The 16588-nt window shown below is 37.6% G+C and overlaps 1 protein-coding gene across 1 annotated transcript; it reads right to left on the bottom strand.

Moving 5' to 3' along the window:
* Positions 1-904: 904 nt before the first annotated feature.
* LOC122113026 (prostaglandin-E(2) 9-reductase-like) lies at positions 905-10633 on the bottom strand. The gene is made up of 9 exons (XM_042685915.1): positions 10514-10633; positions 8546-8713; positions 7625-7741; positions 6511-6588; positions 5961-6083; positions 4792-4901; positions 4363-4528; positions 2720-2802; positions 905-1158 (listed from the first exon to the last, which is right to left on the bottom strand). Exons 1-9 carry the CDS (start codon positions 10595-10597, stop codon positions 1116-1118), a joined length of 972 nt encoding a protein of 323 aa, XP_042541849.1. The 5' UTR covers positions 10598-10633; the 3' UTR covers positions 905-1115.
* Positions 10634-16588: the final 5955 nt, after the last annotated feature.

Below are 16588 nucleotides of genomic sequence, written 5' to 3'. Positions count from 1 at the left end.
GCCACAGGGGCACTTACGGTTTTCTAGTGGCCTATTGGAGATAAGAGTCTCATGGACTTTCCTGCCCTGGCTGGCTTTGAACCGTGATCCTCCAATCTCAGCCATCTGAGTAGCTCGGATCACAGTCGTGAGCCACCGGCACCTGGCTCCCATTTTTCCTTTTATAATTAATGCTAGGCATGTCTCAGATTGGCACTGGGTAAAATGTATGAAAGATCCTTTCTTTTTTTTTTTTTTTTCGGTCGTGGGGCTTGAACTCTGGGCCTGGGCGCTGTCCCTCAGCTCTTCAGCTCAAGGCAAGCACTCTACCACTTGAGCTACAGCACCACTTCCGATTTTCTGGTGGTTTCTTGGAGATAGGAGTCTCATGGTCTCTCCTCCCCGGGCTGGCTTTGAACTGCGATCCTCAGATCTCAGCCTCCTGAGTAGCTAGGATTACAGGCGTGAGCCACCAGCGCCAGGCTATGAAAGATCCTTTCTATCTTTTGGGTCTACTCTGCAAAAAGGCATTTGACAGTACATCCCAAGCACAGATAAGTTCAATTCAACCTATTCGGGCTACACCTTTCCTCCTTCCTCATTATCTTCCCTGCATGGTTCTCCCTCTAACATCTTTACCTAAGCCTCCCACAGGAATACCTCTCAAATTCCAGTAGCTGTGCTATATCCTGCCTGGTAGAGAGCTATATAATATATCCTTGCAATGTGTACCTTAGCTTCAAGACTTAGAACCATGAACTAAGCTCAGTGGTTTGTTGGGAATACCTACTGATAACTTCCTGCTAACTGATATTTCTCTGGAGCCCCAAAATGACCCAGAGAAGGGTTTCCTGACATCTTACCACAGACTAAATCAAATCATTTTTCAGTCATTATATTCAAAAAGAAGCAAGTCACACAAGTCTTGAGATAATCATAGATCTATGGGAAAAATCTCGTATTTGTTTGATAACAAATTCAATGCCTTCTCTACGAAATTTGTGGATTTAGTTTAAGCTGAGTGTGAATTTCTAAGCAGGATGAATTGACAAGTGATGGGTCCAATCATCAGCATTTGAAAATTGTCCATCGATCTCCAGATAACTTCAGGCAAGATCTTGAAAAGAGCTTTCGTGTTAATACTCATCAGAGAATGGAAAATTAGGGTGGTCAACAAATCTAAAATGAGAAAGGAAAATATAAGCATCATGGGCTTGATCATCCCATTTCTACAGAAGATGTGATATCTATGTATCACTATGGTAAAAGTTAGAATTTTATTCCCTAACTAGATATAATAAATACCACTCATTAAATATTAATATTTACACTAAGGAATAATATGGCTTTATAAGAAATTCTTTTTTTATTTTTATTTTTGGATCCGGTCATGGGGCCTGAACTCTGGGCCTGGGCACTGTCCCTTGGCTCAAGTCTAGTGCTCTACCACAAGACCCACAGTGCCACTTCCGGGTTTTTTCTTTTTGCTTATGTGGTGCTGAGGATTCGAACCCACGGCCTCATGCATGCAAGACAAGCGCCCTACCACTGAGCCACCTTCCCAGCCCTATAAGAAATTCTTGTAAGATACCATAACTAAATTATTCATCATGCATTCTCTGCTTAGACTAGATACACAAAACACACAAGCATTGGCTGATGTGACTCTCTTTTCCCTATATCTGTCTAACTTCCTAAGCAATAAAAGCAAAGAAAGCCTATCCTATTTCAAATTCTCAGTGAATGTAGAAACTGGTTATGTCAGGTGTTGTGAAGTACAAATCTAATATTAACTAACAGAAAACAATTTAGGGTGCACCAACTGTGTTAAATTCAAGTATGGAGAGAATGTCACTTAAGATAGTTCTCCATTTCCAGATTACCATCCAATTGGTAGGTTTCTAAATATCAATACCACACAAACTAGAAAGAAAAAAAAATCATTATTCTTTAACACAGTAATTGACAAGAATGTTTTGTCTCTTTGCATTATGTCCCTACATGGTCCTTCCCTGTTTTCTATACTAACAAAAATATTAACAATAATGGAGCAATACATATACTAAGTCTTGTGAACAAAGATTGTCTAATTTCCTTTCAAATATGATCATATTTATTTCTGTTATAAGTTAAAATCCTGTAGGCACAAGAGATATGCATTTCTTGTTTACCTTTGTTTATGATATTTGTCAAATATTAGTCTATAACCCAGAACATAAAGAACTGTTAATGGTCTCTTGAACTCTACATTCTCTTCAGCAATGGAAAAACTTAAGTATGCACTCTTCCTTAGATATCAAATCTCTCTTCTCAAAAACATCTTTATCTTCTGCACTGAGATGTCTATAGTTCAGAAACACAAAACTAAATGTCCTAGTGGCAATGTCAGTGGAAATTCCCTGAAAGAAAAATGTAATGTTTGGGTTCTGAACAAATGTACCTTGAAAAAGAAAGGAATGGGCTGAGAAGGTGGCTCAGTGGTGGAGCGCTTGCCTTGCATGCATGAGGCCCTGGGTTCAATTCCTCAGCAACACATAAGCAAAAAGGAAAAAAAAAGCCGGAAGTGGTGCTTTGGCTCAACTGGTAGAGCACTAGCCTTGAGATGAAGAGCTGAGGGACAGCGCAGAGGCCCAGAGTTCAGGCCCCACGACCGGACCATAAGGACAAAAAAAAGAAAGAAAGAAAGGAGAGACTTGAAACTAAAGAAAATTCAGAAAATATTTTTGCCAAAGTTCCTTACCCAACACCAGGATGATATCGAAAATTTCTGTTCAGGCCTTCTAGGACTGCCATGTCTTCTAAAGGCAACTGGAAATCAAAAGCCTATCATACAAGTAGACAAGTTTTACAATTCTTAAATTGTACATTTGCCAATCTTAGAAATTCAAGTAAAACAGATTTAATAATACAAAGTCAAAACACTCAAGTAGCTAAAGGGGAAATACATTCGAGATAAAATATGTTGATTCACTAGAAGATTATACACAGAAGGTATCACAAAAGACAGTGGGCATGAACAAAGTTGATATAGTTTTGATTGCAGTCTAATGTACATAGAAGTTAACAAAGCTACTACTGAAAAGGTTTTTATGTATGCGAGATAACTTAGCAATTGTTAAGGACAATGTTAGGTGTCTCTATCACACCGCATACACTTAAAATGTGACCATGTTCTTTTCCACGGGGTTTAATTCACAGTTTGCCCAAATGTTAATGAAATATTAGCTATCAAGGAGGTTAAAATGCTAAAACTCATGGTTCAATGCTAGTCTAGACAGAAAAGTCTGTGACATACTACCTCTAAAGAACCAGCAAAATTAGTCTTTGGAAGCAAAACCGTCAAACTCTTGGGAGATAATTTGGGAGAATATTCTTGTATTCCAAAGAAAAGACAGGACAGTCATCAACTACATCAACTATAAAGTCATGATGACTATAGTTAGAGAAGGAACTTTTGCTTAGGTAAAATATACCCAAGATCAAATAAAATTATCGATAGAAATTTTGAGAAGCTACTACAACAAATATATATGAATGTGCAAAACACTCTCGAGAATGTACATTAATGACAAGATGCAAACTTGCTCCTCCAGAAATACATATCCCTATGTCTCCAACACTCTTTGCTGTATACATTGACAAACTCTTCTCCTAAGGAATGCTATTTCCCCACTCATTTAATGTTGCTTGGTTTGTAAACTGCATTGTCCATTAGAGCTTGGCAAAAGAATTATGTGCTAATGCTGATCTAAGGCATGAAACAGTTTGGCAATTCTCTTCTTACCTACTTTGGATAGTATTATATGAGAAGAAATCTTTGGTCTAGTTTTCTAGTGAATGACAAACCACATGGAGAATTGCTGAGAGCTACTATGCAATAACCAATCAGCATCCTGATACATTTGTCCAGTAAATATTAGAGAATTTATTGTAAATACAGGAGAGGTTCCAACATACAAAGGACTTCATTTGGCTAAGGCCAAACAAATTGTCCAACAATGCATTCTCCACCTAAATGGATGTACTCTGTATTCAACCTGTTTGCCTCAGAGGTGGATCATATTGCAAGATGTATAGGTAGAAAAATTTCTCATATTAGAATAGTTGTAGAGCACCTGGCTGATTAAATTCTCTGTACTCTTTCCAGCCCTAAGTCTCTCAAACTGTGCTGTCTCTCCCATTATATACACAGAAATATGATGTCCAAGAACACCGTCAATCACGCGTGTACAGGAAATTCTAGGGAAAACAATTTGGCCCATAAATGGTGCTAAGAAGTTCCAAGATAACACCCAAATGAAGAATACTATGACCGCAGCACAGCACCCCCTCACCTGCACATTCTATGCAGGAGACCTAATGCCCACAGTACCCCCTTATCACCTGTATGTTCTCTTTTATCTCTTTTTCTATTAAACTCTGAGCCAGGGTCACAACCCCACGTTGCAGCTGGTAGCGAAGGGCAATCTGAGCTGGACTGCGATTGTGCTTTTTTGCCACAGCCCCAAGACCTGGGTCCTTCAGAAGAAATGGGGCATTGGGGTCTACCCTGGAAAGAAAGACAGAAATGCTGAACTGCAGACGGAGTATTCTATTTGTTTGCAGAGCTCCAATATGCTTGAGGATGCCTGCTCTAGACCAAGTCATCAAATGCAATCTCTTGATCCATCAGCATCGGTCATATGAGGGACCATGCTAGAAATGCAATTCTCCCCGGTTCCTAAAATAGTTCAAAATCAATGCCAGAAAACTAAGCACAAATCAAAATATTTGATTCAGAATCGTGTTTTGGTAAATATTTTATTGGATTACCGTTGTTTCTCTCGTTGAGTTCCCAGAGCACTATGGGCAACCAGGACAATGTCCTTGGACTTGCAGAAATCCAACAGTATGCTCTGGTTGAGATAAGGATGACATTCCACCTGTAGATGGATATGACAGGAATTATATGCAAATTTTATGCACTGATCAAGAAGAAAAATTAAGAGTAAGCAAACCTGAATAAAAATGTGTTACATTCAATTTGAAGTGAAATGATCAAAATAATGTAATGTTTACTTTCTAACAAATAATGTTGAATAAAAACAAATGTGTTGAATAATTGGCATGAAATTTGGAAAATATGAATATTCCAAGTGCTTGATAAATTTCATTACAAAAGTCTTGATAAAACTTATAATGAAACTGCCTTCACATTCATGTTGGGAAATCTTAGGATTGTGTCACTGTCCACAAATTTAAACAGTATGACCAGATTTGTGTTCAAAACACTTTTACGTCACAGGTGTAAGGACTTTAAGCTGTTGAAGATATTAATATAGAGGCTCAAACCAGGCACAGACTAGATGTGATTTTAAAAAACAAAGCAGAAAAGAGAAGTTGACTTAGAGGTTTTCAGGCATTGAGTCACCTCTGTGTTTTATTCTAAGTTTTCATGTATGGATTTCACTAAGGTCTCCACCAACAGATACCTGATCTGTGTGATCATTTTGGCAGCCCCCGCTTTACTCTCCATGCACCTATGTAGTTAGCCAAGAATCCTGAAGCCAGACACAACAGCACAAAGTAACAAAGCATCCACTCCACAGGCCCTTCACATGGATCTCCACACTTCCTTCCTTCTCCCACTGCTCCTTTCCAAGTTGGTGATTTTATGGGACTTCCTTGTTTTTTATACATGACACCATTGTCAATCCAATCTCGCCATCATTCATAGGCCAACAATAAGTACTTTGCCTCTGAAGTCTAATGAGTGTAGCCCACCTTGATGACTTTTACATCCTCAAGATTCTTCCATTCACTGGACACTATGAACCTCTCACTAGGCAGAGACACAGTTAGCCATCCCCCCTATCCTTGTTCTTAGAATCTTCCATTCCACAAAAGTATGTTAAACAGGGGCGAAGGTAAAAGTAATAGCTGGCAGAAACACAGCAACAAGTCAGTGAATAAGAGACGGAGAAGAGGAAGCAGGAACTCACCTGGTTGCAGACAGGCTTGTACTTGAGCCCTGGTTTGTTCAGGATCCTCTCCAGTTGCCTGCGATTAAAGTTGGATACCCCAATGGACTTGGTCAATCCTGCATCCTTACATTTCTCCATGGCCTAAAAAGGAAGGAGTTTTATCGATCCATCTGTACCATTGGTAGAATCAATATAAATGCAAAATGGAGCTGATGAAGGAAACACTATCAATAAACCATGAACTGACTACATATGATTGTTGGTAGAAGAAAAATGGTCAAGACATTTGGAGAATATAGTCACATAAAAGAAAGAATTTTGTGTGTTCCTTGGAGAAATAGAGACATCACTGCGTAAGGAAGCAAGAGATCACTCTTCTTGTCATCAATTCTGTTCAGACATTCATGTCTTTTACTTTCCGCTCATGTTTCCTCCCTATCACTCCTGCAAAACACCATTGTAAATGTCATGAGTTTCTCAATTTCAAAGGTACAGATTCCATCCTTGGAGTTGGAGACATGACCTGACTCTCTAGGCATCCTCTCGGGTCTATTCTTCAAGTACTCACCTCCCATGTGTCACAGAGATCCACTGTGTCAAATTTCAATTTTCCATGCTCATCTTTCGGAAAGACTTCTTCTCCGGGCTGCAATAAAAGCAGACATTACAGCAACCTCACCAAGCACTGTCATCCTACCCAGAGCCATGGTCCTTTGGACACTTCAGGAATGAAACAGCAAATGAGCATTAATGAAGAACTCCTCCACTTACTTATGTTTATAAAGATGCTTGAATGAGAGTAATAAGGAATGTCTTTAGGAGTCTAGGTAGTTGTAATCCCCTATCAATTATAAGTATTATTAAATATTGGTTTCCCATCCCAAAGAGATCTCCCTGGGACTTGTGTTACTTCTCTGCTTCACTTTCTCCAGGGAAATACTTCTCTCTCACTGGGAAAGTCAACAATTACATGGTCTTGATCTTCCACAACAATGGATTTCAATCTTGATTCAGGATAATCAGTATTCTTTCAAGATTTGAATACATGTGAGGCCAAGGCAAATAAGTGAAGCAAAAAATGGTTAACCAAAATTGTCAGAGAGAATGATTCTAATACTGAAAGATGCAATCAAGCTATCAAAGGGTAAGGGTCAGGACACATGAACTATCCAAATATTATTTGCCATTGCGGGCAACACTGGGACAAAACACAAGCAAGCCTCCAGTAATAAAAATGTAAGAGAAGGAGAAACAGAAATAGCTGAGGGCTCGGAAGGTGGCTTAGTGGTAGAGTGCTTGCCTTGCTTGCATGAGGCCCTGGGTTCCATTCCTCAGTGCCACATAAGCAGAAAAAGCCAGAAGTGGCACTGTGGCTCAAGTGGTAGAGCACTAACCTTGAGATGAAGAGCTGAGGGACAGCACCCAGGCCCAGAATTCAGACCCCATGACCGACAAAAAAGAAAAAAGAAATAGCTGAAGAGTAAATCTAAATCTATCCATTCATTCACCTGTCTATTTACATAATTCGATAAACTCATATGAAATATCCTGGGTCATTCTATCAATTTTTAACCAAAGCTTACATAAATTGATGATCAAAGCTTCTTCTCACTCATTTCTGGAAATAATTATCGTGAACATATGCAGTTATATGCTTCAGTTAGATGATGCAAATAGCCTACCTTCAATGAAGTTGGTAAATGAATAAGGTAGAGATCCACATAATCCAACTGTAGTTTCTTCAGTGATCTTTCCAGACAAGACTGGACTAGCTCTGGTCGATTGAATGTGCACCAGAGCTGCAAATGTTAAAAAATACAAATTGTGCTGGATTGATGGTTTACCTCAATTGAGAATCTGATTCACCAAATTCAGAGAAGTTTTATACTAGGAAGATATCGGTGTCCATAGGGGAAAATTAATGCCTTTATTCTTAGGTTTCCCTGACCTGTCAGGGCCATGTCACTGTTAAAATAATTTGCTGGTCAATGGAAAGAAATTACTTGAGATAGCATTTTGGTCAATCAATAAAATTGTCCAAGCTCTGAATCCTATTCCAAAGAGATTGCAGAATTACTATTTGTCTAAACATCTCATCTCTTCAAATCTGTGTAGACATATCCACATACCTTTATTTCCATCAATGAAAGGAAAGATATTTGAATATTTTAAAATGTACTGGGCAAAAAAAACCCACTTTAGCAATGTTTTGTTTAATACCCAGTAAATTCTCATACTGATCTCTTCCAAGAATAAAGTTAAGATTTAAGGTTCCAAATTGTAAAAATAACATTTTAGAAAGTTATTCTGGACATGAAGAACATTGTGATTTGACCATAGATCTGAGTGGTTCTATAGGACCCGTTAAAACAATGATTCAAGTTGAGACTTTGAATGTTGAAGTGTCTGCCAACCTATCAATTCATAGAGAGTAAGGTAGTAATTATTTGACCCTGTTTTTAATACTAAACCTTACATGTGAAAAGCACATGAATAACAATAGTAGCACCAAAAACAATTCTTCCAACTACTGCTCCAATCATGTAATTCTTCCCCAAATCACATTTCAATAAATGTGCATCTACCTATTGTAGGCAGCATACCTTTGAGGTGAGGAATATGTCTTCTTTCTTCACAGTGCCCTCTTCAATCTTGCTTCGAATGGCCTTCCCTACTTCCTCTTCCACTTCGTACACATATGCAGTGTCAATATGCCGGAAGCCAGCATCTATAGCTATTTTGGTGGCTTCAAATACCTTACTTCTAGGAATCTAGATCAACAAGGAAAAGAAAAGCAGAAGCTGGAGATAAATGTTGTGAGGTAGCCCATTGGAAACAAAGTAGATAGTTAACATGATTAGAAAGCCTTTCGTATTCCAGTGTCATCTTCAGATCCCTTAATCATGTAACCGGGTAACACTTCTGTGAATTTAAATCCCATCTTTGCTGTAAGACAAAGGGTTATCCAAACAGCATTTGTGATGGTCACAGAAATAAGCACCTTTCCATGAACTCATTTTTATCTGTATTGGACTTAATTCTGCACTTGGAGGAATCAAGCCAAACCTGTTTTTCTGTGGTAGTCTCTACTTAATAATAGAATTTGGCTTTTTCTCTGAACTTCAAACCCAGCCAATGCTAATTAATCAGTGACATTGGAAGATTCCAGAAGCTCTTGTTCCAATGAATTCCTAGAATGATTTAGAAAGATTTACAGGACTCAGGATGTAGATAGCACCACCCTGTGGTTTACATAATAGTATTACAACATAGAAGGAACACAGGAAAAATGTGCATAGAAGAAAATACAGAAGGTATATGATCCATGCTTAGTTGAGTTCTCATTGGAAAGACATAGAACGTAATCTAGAGCACTAAATTGTGACAATGCATGGTACATGTCTACAAGGAAAGTTCAAGTCATTTCAAAGGATATTTTTGCCAGTGATATTTACCTAGTGCCCGTGTCCCTGTTAGTATGCCCCAAAATTCCAATCCTTAACTCTGCCTCTGGTTATACAAGCAATAAAAAATGCATACCACCCTTAAAGGTCACAAAGCAGTAAAATACCAAATTTCCCAGGTGCTATCCAGGGTCAGTGTTCTTGAGACACGGTATAAAAGTTTTGTTAACATTTTTTTTTTTTTTAAGTTTTGTTAACATTTTTATGTACAGTCATTTTCTCTGTAAAATTGAACAAAGTTCTGGGAGGAAAACAGTATATGCTCAAAGGTTGTAGATTTATAAATAAGCAATTAACTCCATCATGTAAGAGATAATTGGTATAGCCCTCAACCCTCAAAACTAAAGCTCTTTGATTTAGAGAGGGTATGGTTGGACTTAGTTCCTCCTCTACCAATATTGGGTCACAATTTTAAAGTTCATTCAGTAAATGAGTTCTTAAAAGGCAAACCAAAACACAGATTTTTTAACATTTATTAAAAAAATTTCAGAAACTTTTCAAGCTCAAAACTTTTCTTGCTCCTACACTCCTGATCTAATACTTGTTTCTTAGGTGTAACAGCACCTGGAGATTCACCAGAGATGAGTATGTGGTGGTGTCCTGCAGTCTTCCCTACCTTTATGCCTTAAAAATTATCAAAGTCCAGGCAGAAGAATCAAAGAGGATTGATCTTAGGAAACAACTTAACTTTTATCACCTTGATTTCTCTGGATCTCCACAAGAAAGCAATACATTCTATTGTAGGAAATAAGCAAAACAATAACAACAACAACAAAACCAATTCTAGTGCTATCCGTATCTTTCCAGACATCAAAGCTGATGCACAGCTTTAGCCTGCTAACTTCTGTTCTTTTTTCCCCACCCAGCTATGAAATCAATGACCAATTAGTACAAAGCACAATGCTCAGAATAAACAGGTTATGACATGATCACACTCTCACAATGTTCTCTCCTGTACATGACAAGCACTAGCTTGGGAAAACTGAGCACTGGTTGACCACCCCAGAGTCATACTAGAAATATGTGACTTTGCAATCCACATTGGCCTCAGGTCTTTCTAAATCTATTCTTCTTTTCTACCTTCAAACCGATCAGCATTCTTATTACCTCTTTGGGTACATAGGTACCGAAGCCCAGTTGTGGGATCGCATGGCCATCATTTAGTCCAACATGCTGATACTTGGAATTCATTGCTGTTGTTCCTCTGGCTGGACAGAGACTGTTCCTTTTGACCTCATGGGTACAAATTTAACAGGAAATCATGACTCCTCATGTCTGTCCAATATTTAATCAAGTGTGAGGAAGTAGAATTAAAGTTGTAGTCTATATTACAAAGAGAACTAAAAACCAGCTCACTCTTTTTTATAATAAACTATTACACAGTGACATAGAAGCTATTGGTTTTAAGTATGTTTTTTCTCCTTAGATTCTTCCATGTATTATGGGATCATTTCTGTAAATTTGTTGAACTGGAAGCCTTTAGATTCATACTTTATTCTTATTTAAAGTTTTCTGAAAAAAAATAAAGCCCCTTGGATATTACATTTTGTTTAGAACAATAAAGACATTACTCATACAGCAATACAGTTTGGATTCTTTAACCAGAATTTTTTAAAAAAAGAATGAAGCCAAGCACCAGTGTTTTCTATCCTAGACAGCCTTCACTGTACTATGCCAGGGGAAATTTCTGCATTTGAGTCCAATTCTGCTTTAGACTCCTAGGCCCGTGATGCATTTCCATCAGCTTGTCTGGTGACAACTCTGCAACACTACTCCCTTTTTACCATCCCAAGACACCGACGGGCTTTAGTTCCAAGACATTCAACCAGAGACTCAGACATATTGTTTCCGGTCTAAGTAAACTGGGAGAAAGGGCTAGTGATGAGCTTAAAGAGCCAGACAGAAAATATTCAAATCACCAGAAAGCATTGGCAGGCAGTGTCAACATTCAAATATAATCCAGGTAAAGTCAGGAAATATTTAATTTAAGTTTATATTTCATGGGAAGAGATTGGCCAAAACAATCCATACCAAAACAGAACATTAATGGATATCATGTGAGGTGGCCTAACAGGATTCCTGGGAGGGTCACCTCTAATAAATTTTGTATTATAGTCTTCCTCACTTAAAATCCTCAGCCTCAGAGTGTTAAGGATTTTTTTCCCAAGATCATCTTTGTAAGCTGTGATTGACTGTGACCAATATACCTAAACTCTCTAAGACTTACTCTCTTTTTAATCTGTGGAATTAAGATAATAAATGTACTACTTGATAGGCCCCAGGGAAGACTAAATGGGGTAATCTGGAGAAAGGATGATGAGTTCTCAATGAAAGACATCATTACTCCTATATTTTTCATCACTTTAAGTGCATTATAAAGTCTCTGGGCAAAAATTACATGCTTATCATAGATTTATCATTATCATCACATTTCTTATAATTAAAGTCAATTATGAAGATATTGAAGACAAGAAATATGGGTAGGTAGTTCATGCCATAAGTATCTAATGAGTTAAATTCTGAGTTTTGATGAAAACAAACTTGAAATGATCACATCTATATTTTTCATGAACATAGTTCATCTCTTAGCTTGTGTTCATAGCTCTTCATGATTGCTACTGCATGTATACATACTTTAAAATATTTTTATACCTTTTTTTGTCTTTGTCAGTGAAGAGGCTTGAGCTGGGCCTGGGCACTGTCTCTTAGCACTTCAGCTCCAGGCTAGTGCTCTACTCCTTGAGCCACAGTGCCACTTCAATTTTTTGAGTTGTTAATTGGACATAAGCATCTGACAGGGTCTTTTCTGCCCTGGCTGGCTTTGAACCACGATCCTCAGATCTCAGCCTACTGAGTAGTTAGGGTTACAGGCATAAGTCAAAGGGGCCCAGAAGATATCTGACTTTTATTACAAGGTAACATGTGGTGATTCGAGGTTTAAGCTAGAAATTATTTACAAAATAAAATGTAATAAAGCAAATTCCCCACCCCAAAACCTATGTTTCGAATTGTTTCTTCAGTGCCACAAACCTCACTTGATACCAATTAGTTTTATTCGTTATTCTCACACATTAATAAACTCAGCTTTTTCCACCTGTAAAATATGAATTTGGACTTTGATATTTCTAACTTCACTTGGTTATTATTCTGAACTTGGACACTCTCTACTTTCAGCAGAGAGCTTACTGTTTTCTGAATTTGGATTTAGTCCCATCATTAAACTTTACCTCTAGTGTTCTACCTAACTTGAATATGATGTACCCGAGTCTTTATTTGAACACGTGGAAATGGGTAAGGAGTTTTTCTCCACTCACATGACAACTCAAATTCAATCAATTATCCAAACAGTCTTCAATAATAATCTCCTTTGCCTCTTCAGAGACTTGGTGTTTAAGAAAAACTTGAAACTCAATTAAAATCACTGAGTAAGTGACAACATCAAATAACAGTAGATATAAAATATTTCAGCAGATACCCAAGATTAATACAAGAATATCACAAGCATGAAGAGGCTAATCAAAGAGTAACAGAGGAATTTGGTGAGTGAAATGAGAAATGGCAAAGATTAATGGAGGCATTCTTGGAATCCACAAACAGACAGATGGAGGAATCCAGGGGGAGGCCACAAATGGAATGCTGAATGAAGACCAACAGAAGGAAAGGAAGGCCAATGAAACCATAACCAATCAACTAAGGAATCTGAAAATGAATACTGAAAACCAAATTAAGGAAGTAAAGCAGTCCATACAAGATCTAAAACAAAGCTCCAACAAAGAATTTGAGGCCATCAAGTCTGACCAATTAAAAAGTAAGGAAATAAAAAACAAAATAGAAAGTCTTGATAGGTTAGACCATGCAGAAGATCGAATCTCTCGGATTGAAGACAGCCTAGATATCATACAGAAAGAACAGACAAGTATTCAAGACAAATCCAAGAAATATGATCGATCTATTCAACATGTAGAAGTCACCATCAGACAGCCTAATTTGAGACTAATGGGTGTAGAGGAGCACCTAGAGACAGAAGTTAATGGTCTAGGAATTTTATTTAATAGGATCCTAGCAGAGAACTTCCCAAACATGCAAAAAGATAGGCCTATGCAGATATAAGAATCCTTTAGAACCCCAAATTGACCAGACCACGACAGGACATCCTGCCCTCACATTGTAATCTGTACTTGATCAATTCCAACCAAGGAAATGATCCTTAAAGCTGTCAAGGAGAAAAGATTAATCACCTATAAAGAAAAACCAGGGGTTGGGAAGGTGGCTCAGTGGTAGAGTGCTTGCCTTGCAAGCATGAGGCCCTGAGTTCAATTCCTCAGCACCATATAAGCAAAAAGAAAGAAGCCAGAAGTGGTGCTGAGGTTCAGGTGGTAGAGTGATAGCCTTGAGCTGAAGAGCTGAGGGACAGCGCCCAGGCCCAGAGTTCAGGCCCCATGACCAGACCCAAAAAAGAAAAAAGAAAAAATTAAAAAAAGAGAAACCAATCAGAATAACTTCAGATTTCTCAGAAGAGACAATTAAAGCAATAAAAGCCTAGAATGATGTATGCCATGCCCTAAAGACAAACAACTATCAACCAAAAATACTGTACACAGCTAAACTGTCCTTCATAATAGAAGGTCAAATAAAATCCTTCTACATAAAAGAATGATCTCCACCAAACCAGCCATACAAAAGATACTTAAAGATGTCCTACACATAGAAAACCAACAAGAGCACAATAAAGGTCAAAAAACAAACAGACACACAGCTCCCAGAGAATCCAGGAATCATAGGAAGAACCAGGTTGGCACAGCTCCATGAAGGTGGATAACATGGCAGGAACTACCAAACACCTCTCAGTCTTAAATCTCAATATTAATGGTCTTAATTCTCCAATTAACAACATAGACTGTCTAGTTGGATCAAAAACAAGATCCTTCTATCTGCTGCCTTCAAGAGCCACACCTTGCTCACAAAAACAAACACATTTTGAAAGTGAAAGGTGGGAATAAAATCGACTGAGCAAACACCTCTATAAACAGGTGGGAGTTGCAATCCTAATATCAGATAAAATAGACTACAAATTAAAATTTGCAAGAAGTAAAGAAGGTCATTGCATAGTAATCAAGGGATCTCTCCCTCAGGAGGATATTACAATTCTAAATATCTATTCACCAAATACAGAGCCCCCAAATTTATCCAAGACACACTGCTTTTCCTAAAATCACACATAGATCCAAAGACATTAATTATTAGGGACTTTAACACATCACTATCCCTGCTGCATAGATCAACCCACCAAAAACTCAACAGAGAAACCTCAGACCTAAACAACTGCATAGATAAACTGGACCTCACAGACATCTACCAAATACATGTTCCTCTCAGCAGCACATGGAACATTCTCAAAAAAAGACCACATTTTAGGTCACAAAGCAAATATGTCCAAATTCAGAAACATTGAAATTATGCCCTGCATTCTCTCAGACCACAAGGGAATAAAATTCGAATTCAATACCAAAAGGCACCAAAGAAAATCCTGTAACACATGGCGGCTGAACAACACGCTGTTGAACCACCTGTGGGTCATAGAAGAGACTAGAAAGGAAATTCAAATGTTCATGATATTCAACAAAAATGGACACACAAATTACCAGATCCTCTGGGACATAGCAAAGGCAGTACTCAGAGGCAAGTTTATAGCTCTGAGTTCCTACATCAACAAATTGGAGATATCTGAAACCAATAATCTAATGAGACATCTGAACCTCCTTGAAAAAGAGCAACAAGCTAAACCCCAATCCAGTAGACAGAAAAAAATAATTAAAATTAAATCAGAATTAAATGAATTTAATGCTTGATAAGAAATGTACTCATTATCTTGCCCATGTAATTGTAACCCCTCTGTACAGTATTTTCACAATATAAACAAGAAGAAAAAAATAAAATTAAAATAAATAAATTTAGAAAAACATAGAAAGAATCAACAAAACGAAGAGTTGGTTCTTTAAAAAAATTAACAAAATTGATAGACCCTTAGCAAATCTTATTAGAAAAAGAAGAGAACACACCCAATAAACTAACTCAGAGATGAGACTGGTAACATCACCACAGAAAAAAACCAAGATTCTTATAAGGGAATACTTCTCAAACCTTTATGCTAATAAGCTTGAGAACCTGGAACAAAGGGACAAATTTCTAGCAAATATTGTCATGTGAAAACTAAATCAAGATTAATTAAACCAACGTAACAGACCTATATCAAACTTCAAAATAGAACCAGTAATAAGAGACCTCCTACCCAAGAAAAGCCCAGGACCAGAAAGATTTTACAGCTGAATTCTACAAGGCCTTCAAAGCAGAACTCACACCAATAGTCCTCCAACTCTTCAATGAAATTGAAAGTTAAAGTTCACTACCAAACTCCTTCTATGAAGCCATCATAACCCTCATCCCAAAAACCAGGCAGGGACTCATCAAAGAAAGAGAACTATAGACCCATTTCTTTGATGAACATTTATGTAAAACTTCTCAACTAAATTGTGGCCACTCATCAAAAAAAATCATACATCATAATCAAACGGGATTCATTCAGGATGCTAAGCTGGTTCAATATATGCAAATCTATTAATACAATTAAGCACATCAATAGCAAGGATAAAAACCACATCCGTAGCTCAATAGATGCAGAAAAAAGCATTTGATAAGTTCCAACACTCCTTTGTGTTGAATGTTCTGAAAAAGTAGGAATCCATGGAACATTCCTCAATATAAAAAAGGCTGTGTATGACAGCATTATACTTAATGGCAAAAAACTAAAGCCATTTCCTCTAAATTCAGGAACAAGACAAGGATGTCTACTCTCTCGACTTCTCTTCAATTTAGTATTAGAATGCCTAGCAAGAAAATTAAGATAAGATGCAAAATATAAAATAGGGAAAGAAGAAGTAAAACTCTCCCTCTTTGCAGATGACAGGATCTTGTATTTAAAGAACCCCATGGACTACACTCCCAAGTTACTCGAACTGATTCAAAGCTTTGCTAAAGTAGCAGGACACAAAATTAACCCTCAAGAATCAATGGCTTTCCCATATGCCAATAATGAGAAGAGTGCAGCTGAAATCAGGAAAGCAACTCCTTGTGTAATAGACCCACAAAAATAAAATGCTTGGAGTTAACTTAACTAAAGAAGTG

This window comes from Dipodomys spectabilis, unplaced genomic scaffold (genome assembly GCF_019054845.1).
Source record: "Dipodomys spectabilis isolate Male_0828 unplaced genomic scaffold, ASM1905484v1 ptg000096l, whole genome shotgun sequence".
In the NCBI taxonomy this organism is placed as follows: Eukaryota; Metazoa; Chordata; class Mammalia; order Rodentia; family Heteromyidae; genus Dipodomys; species Dipodomys spectabilis.
The sequence above is the reverse complement of the archived record's forward strand: the minus strand, read 5'-3'. Positions and strand labels throughout refer to the sequence as shown.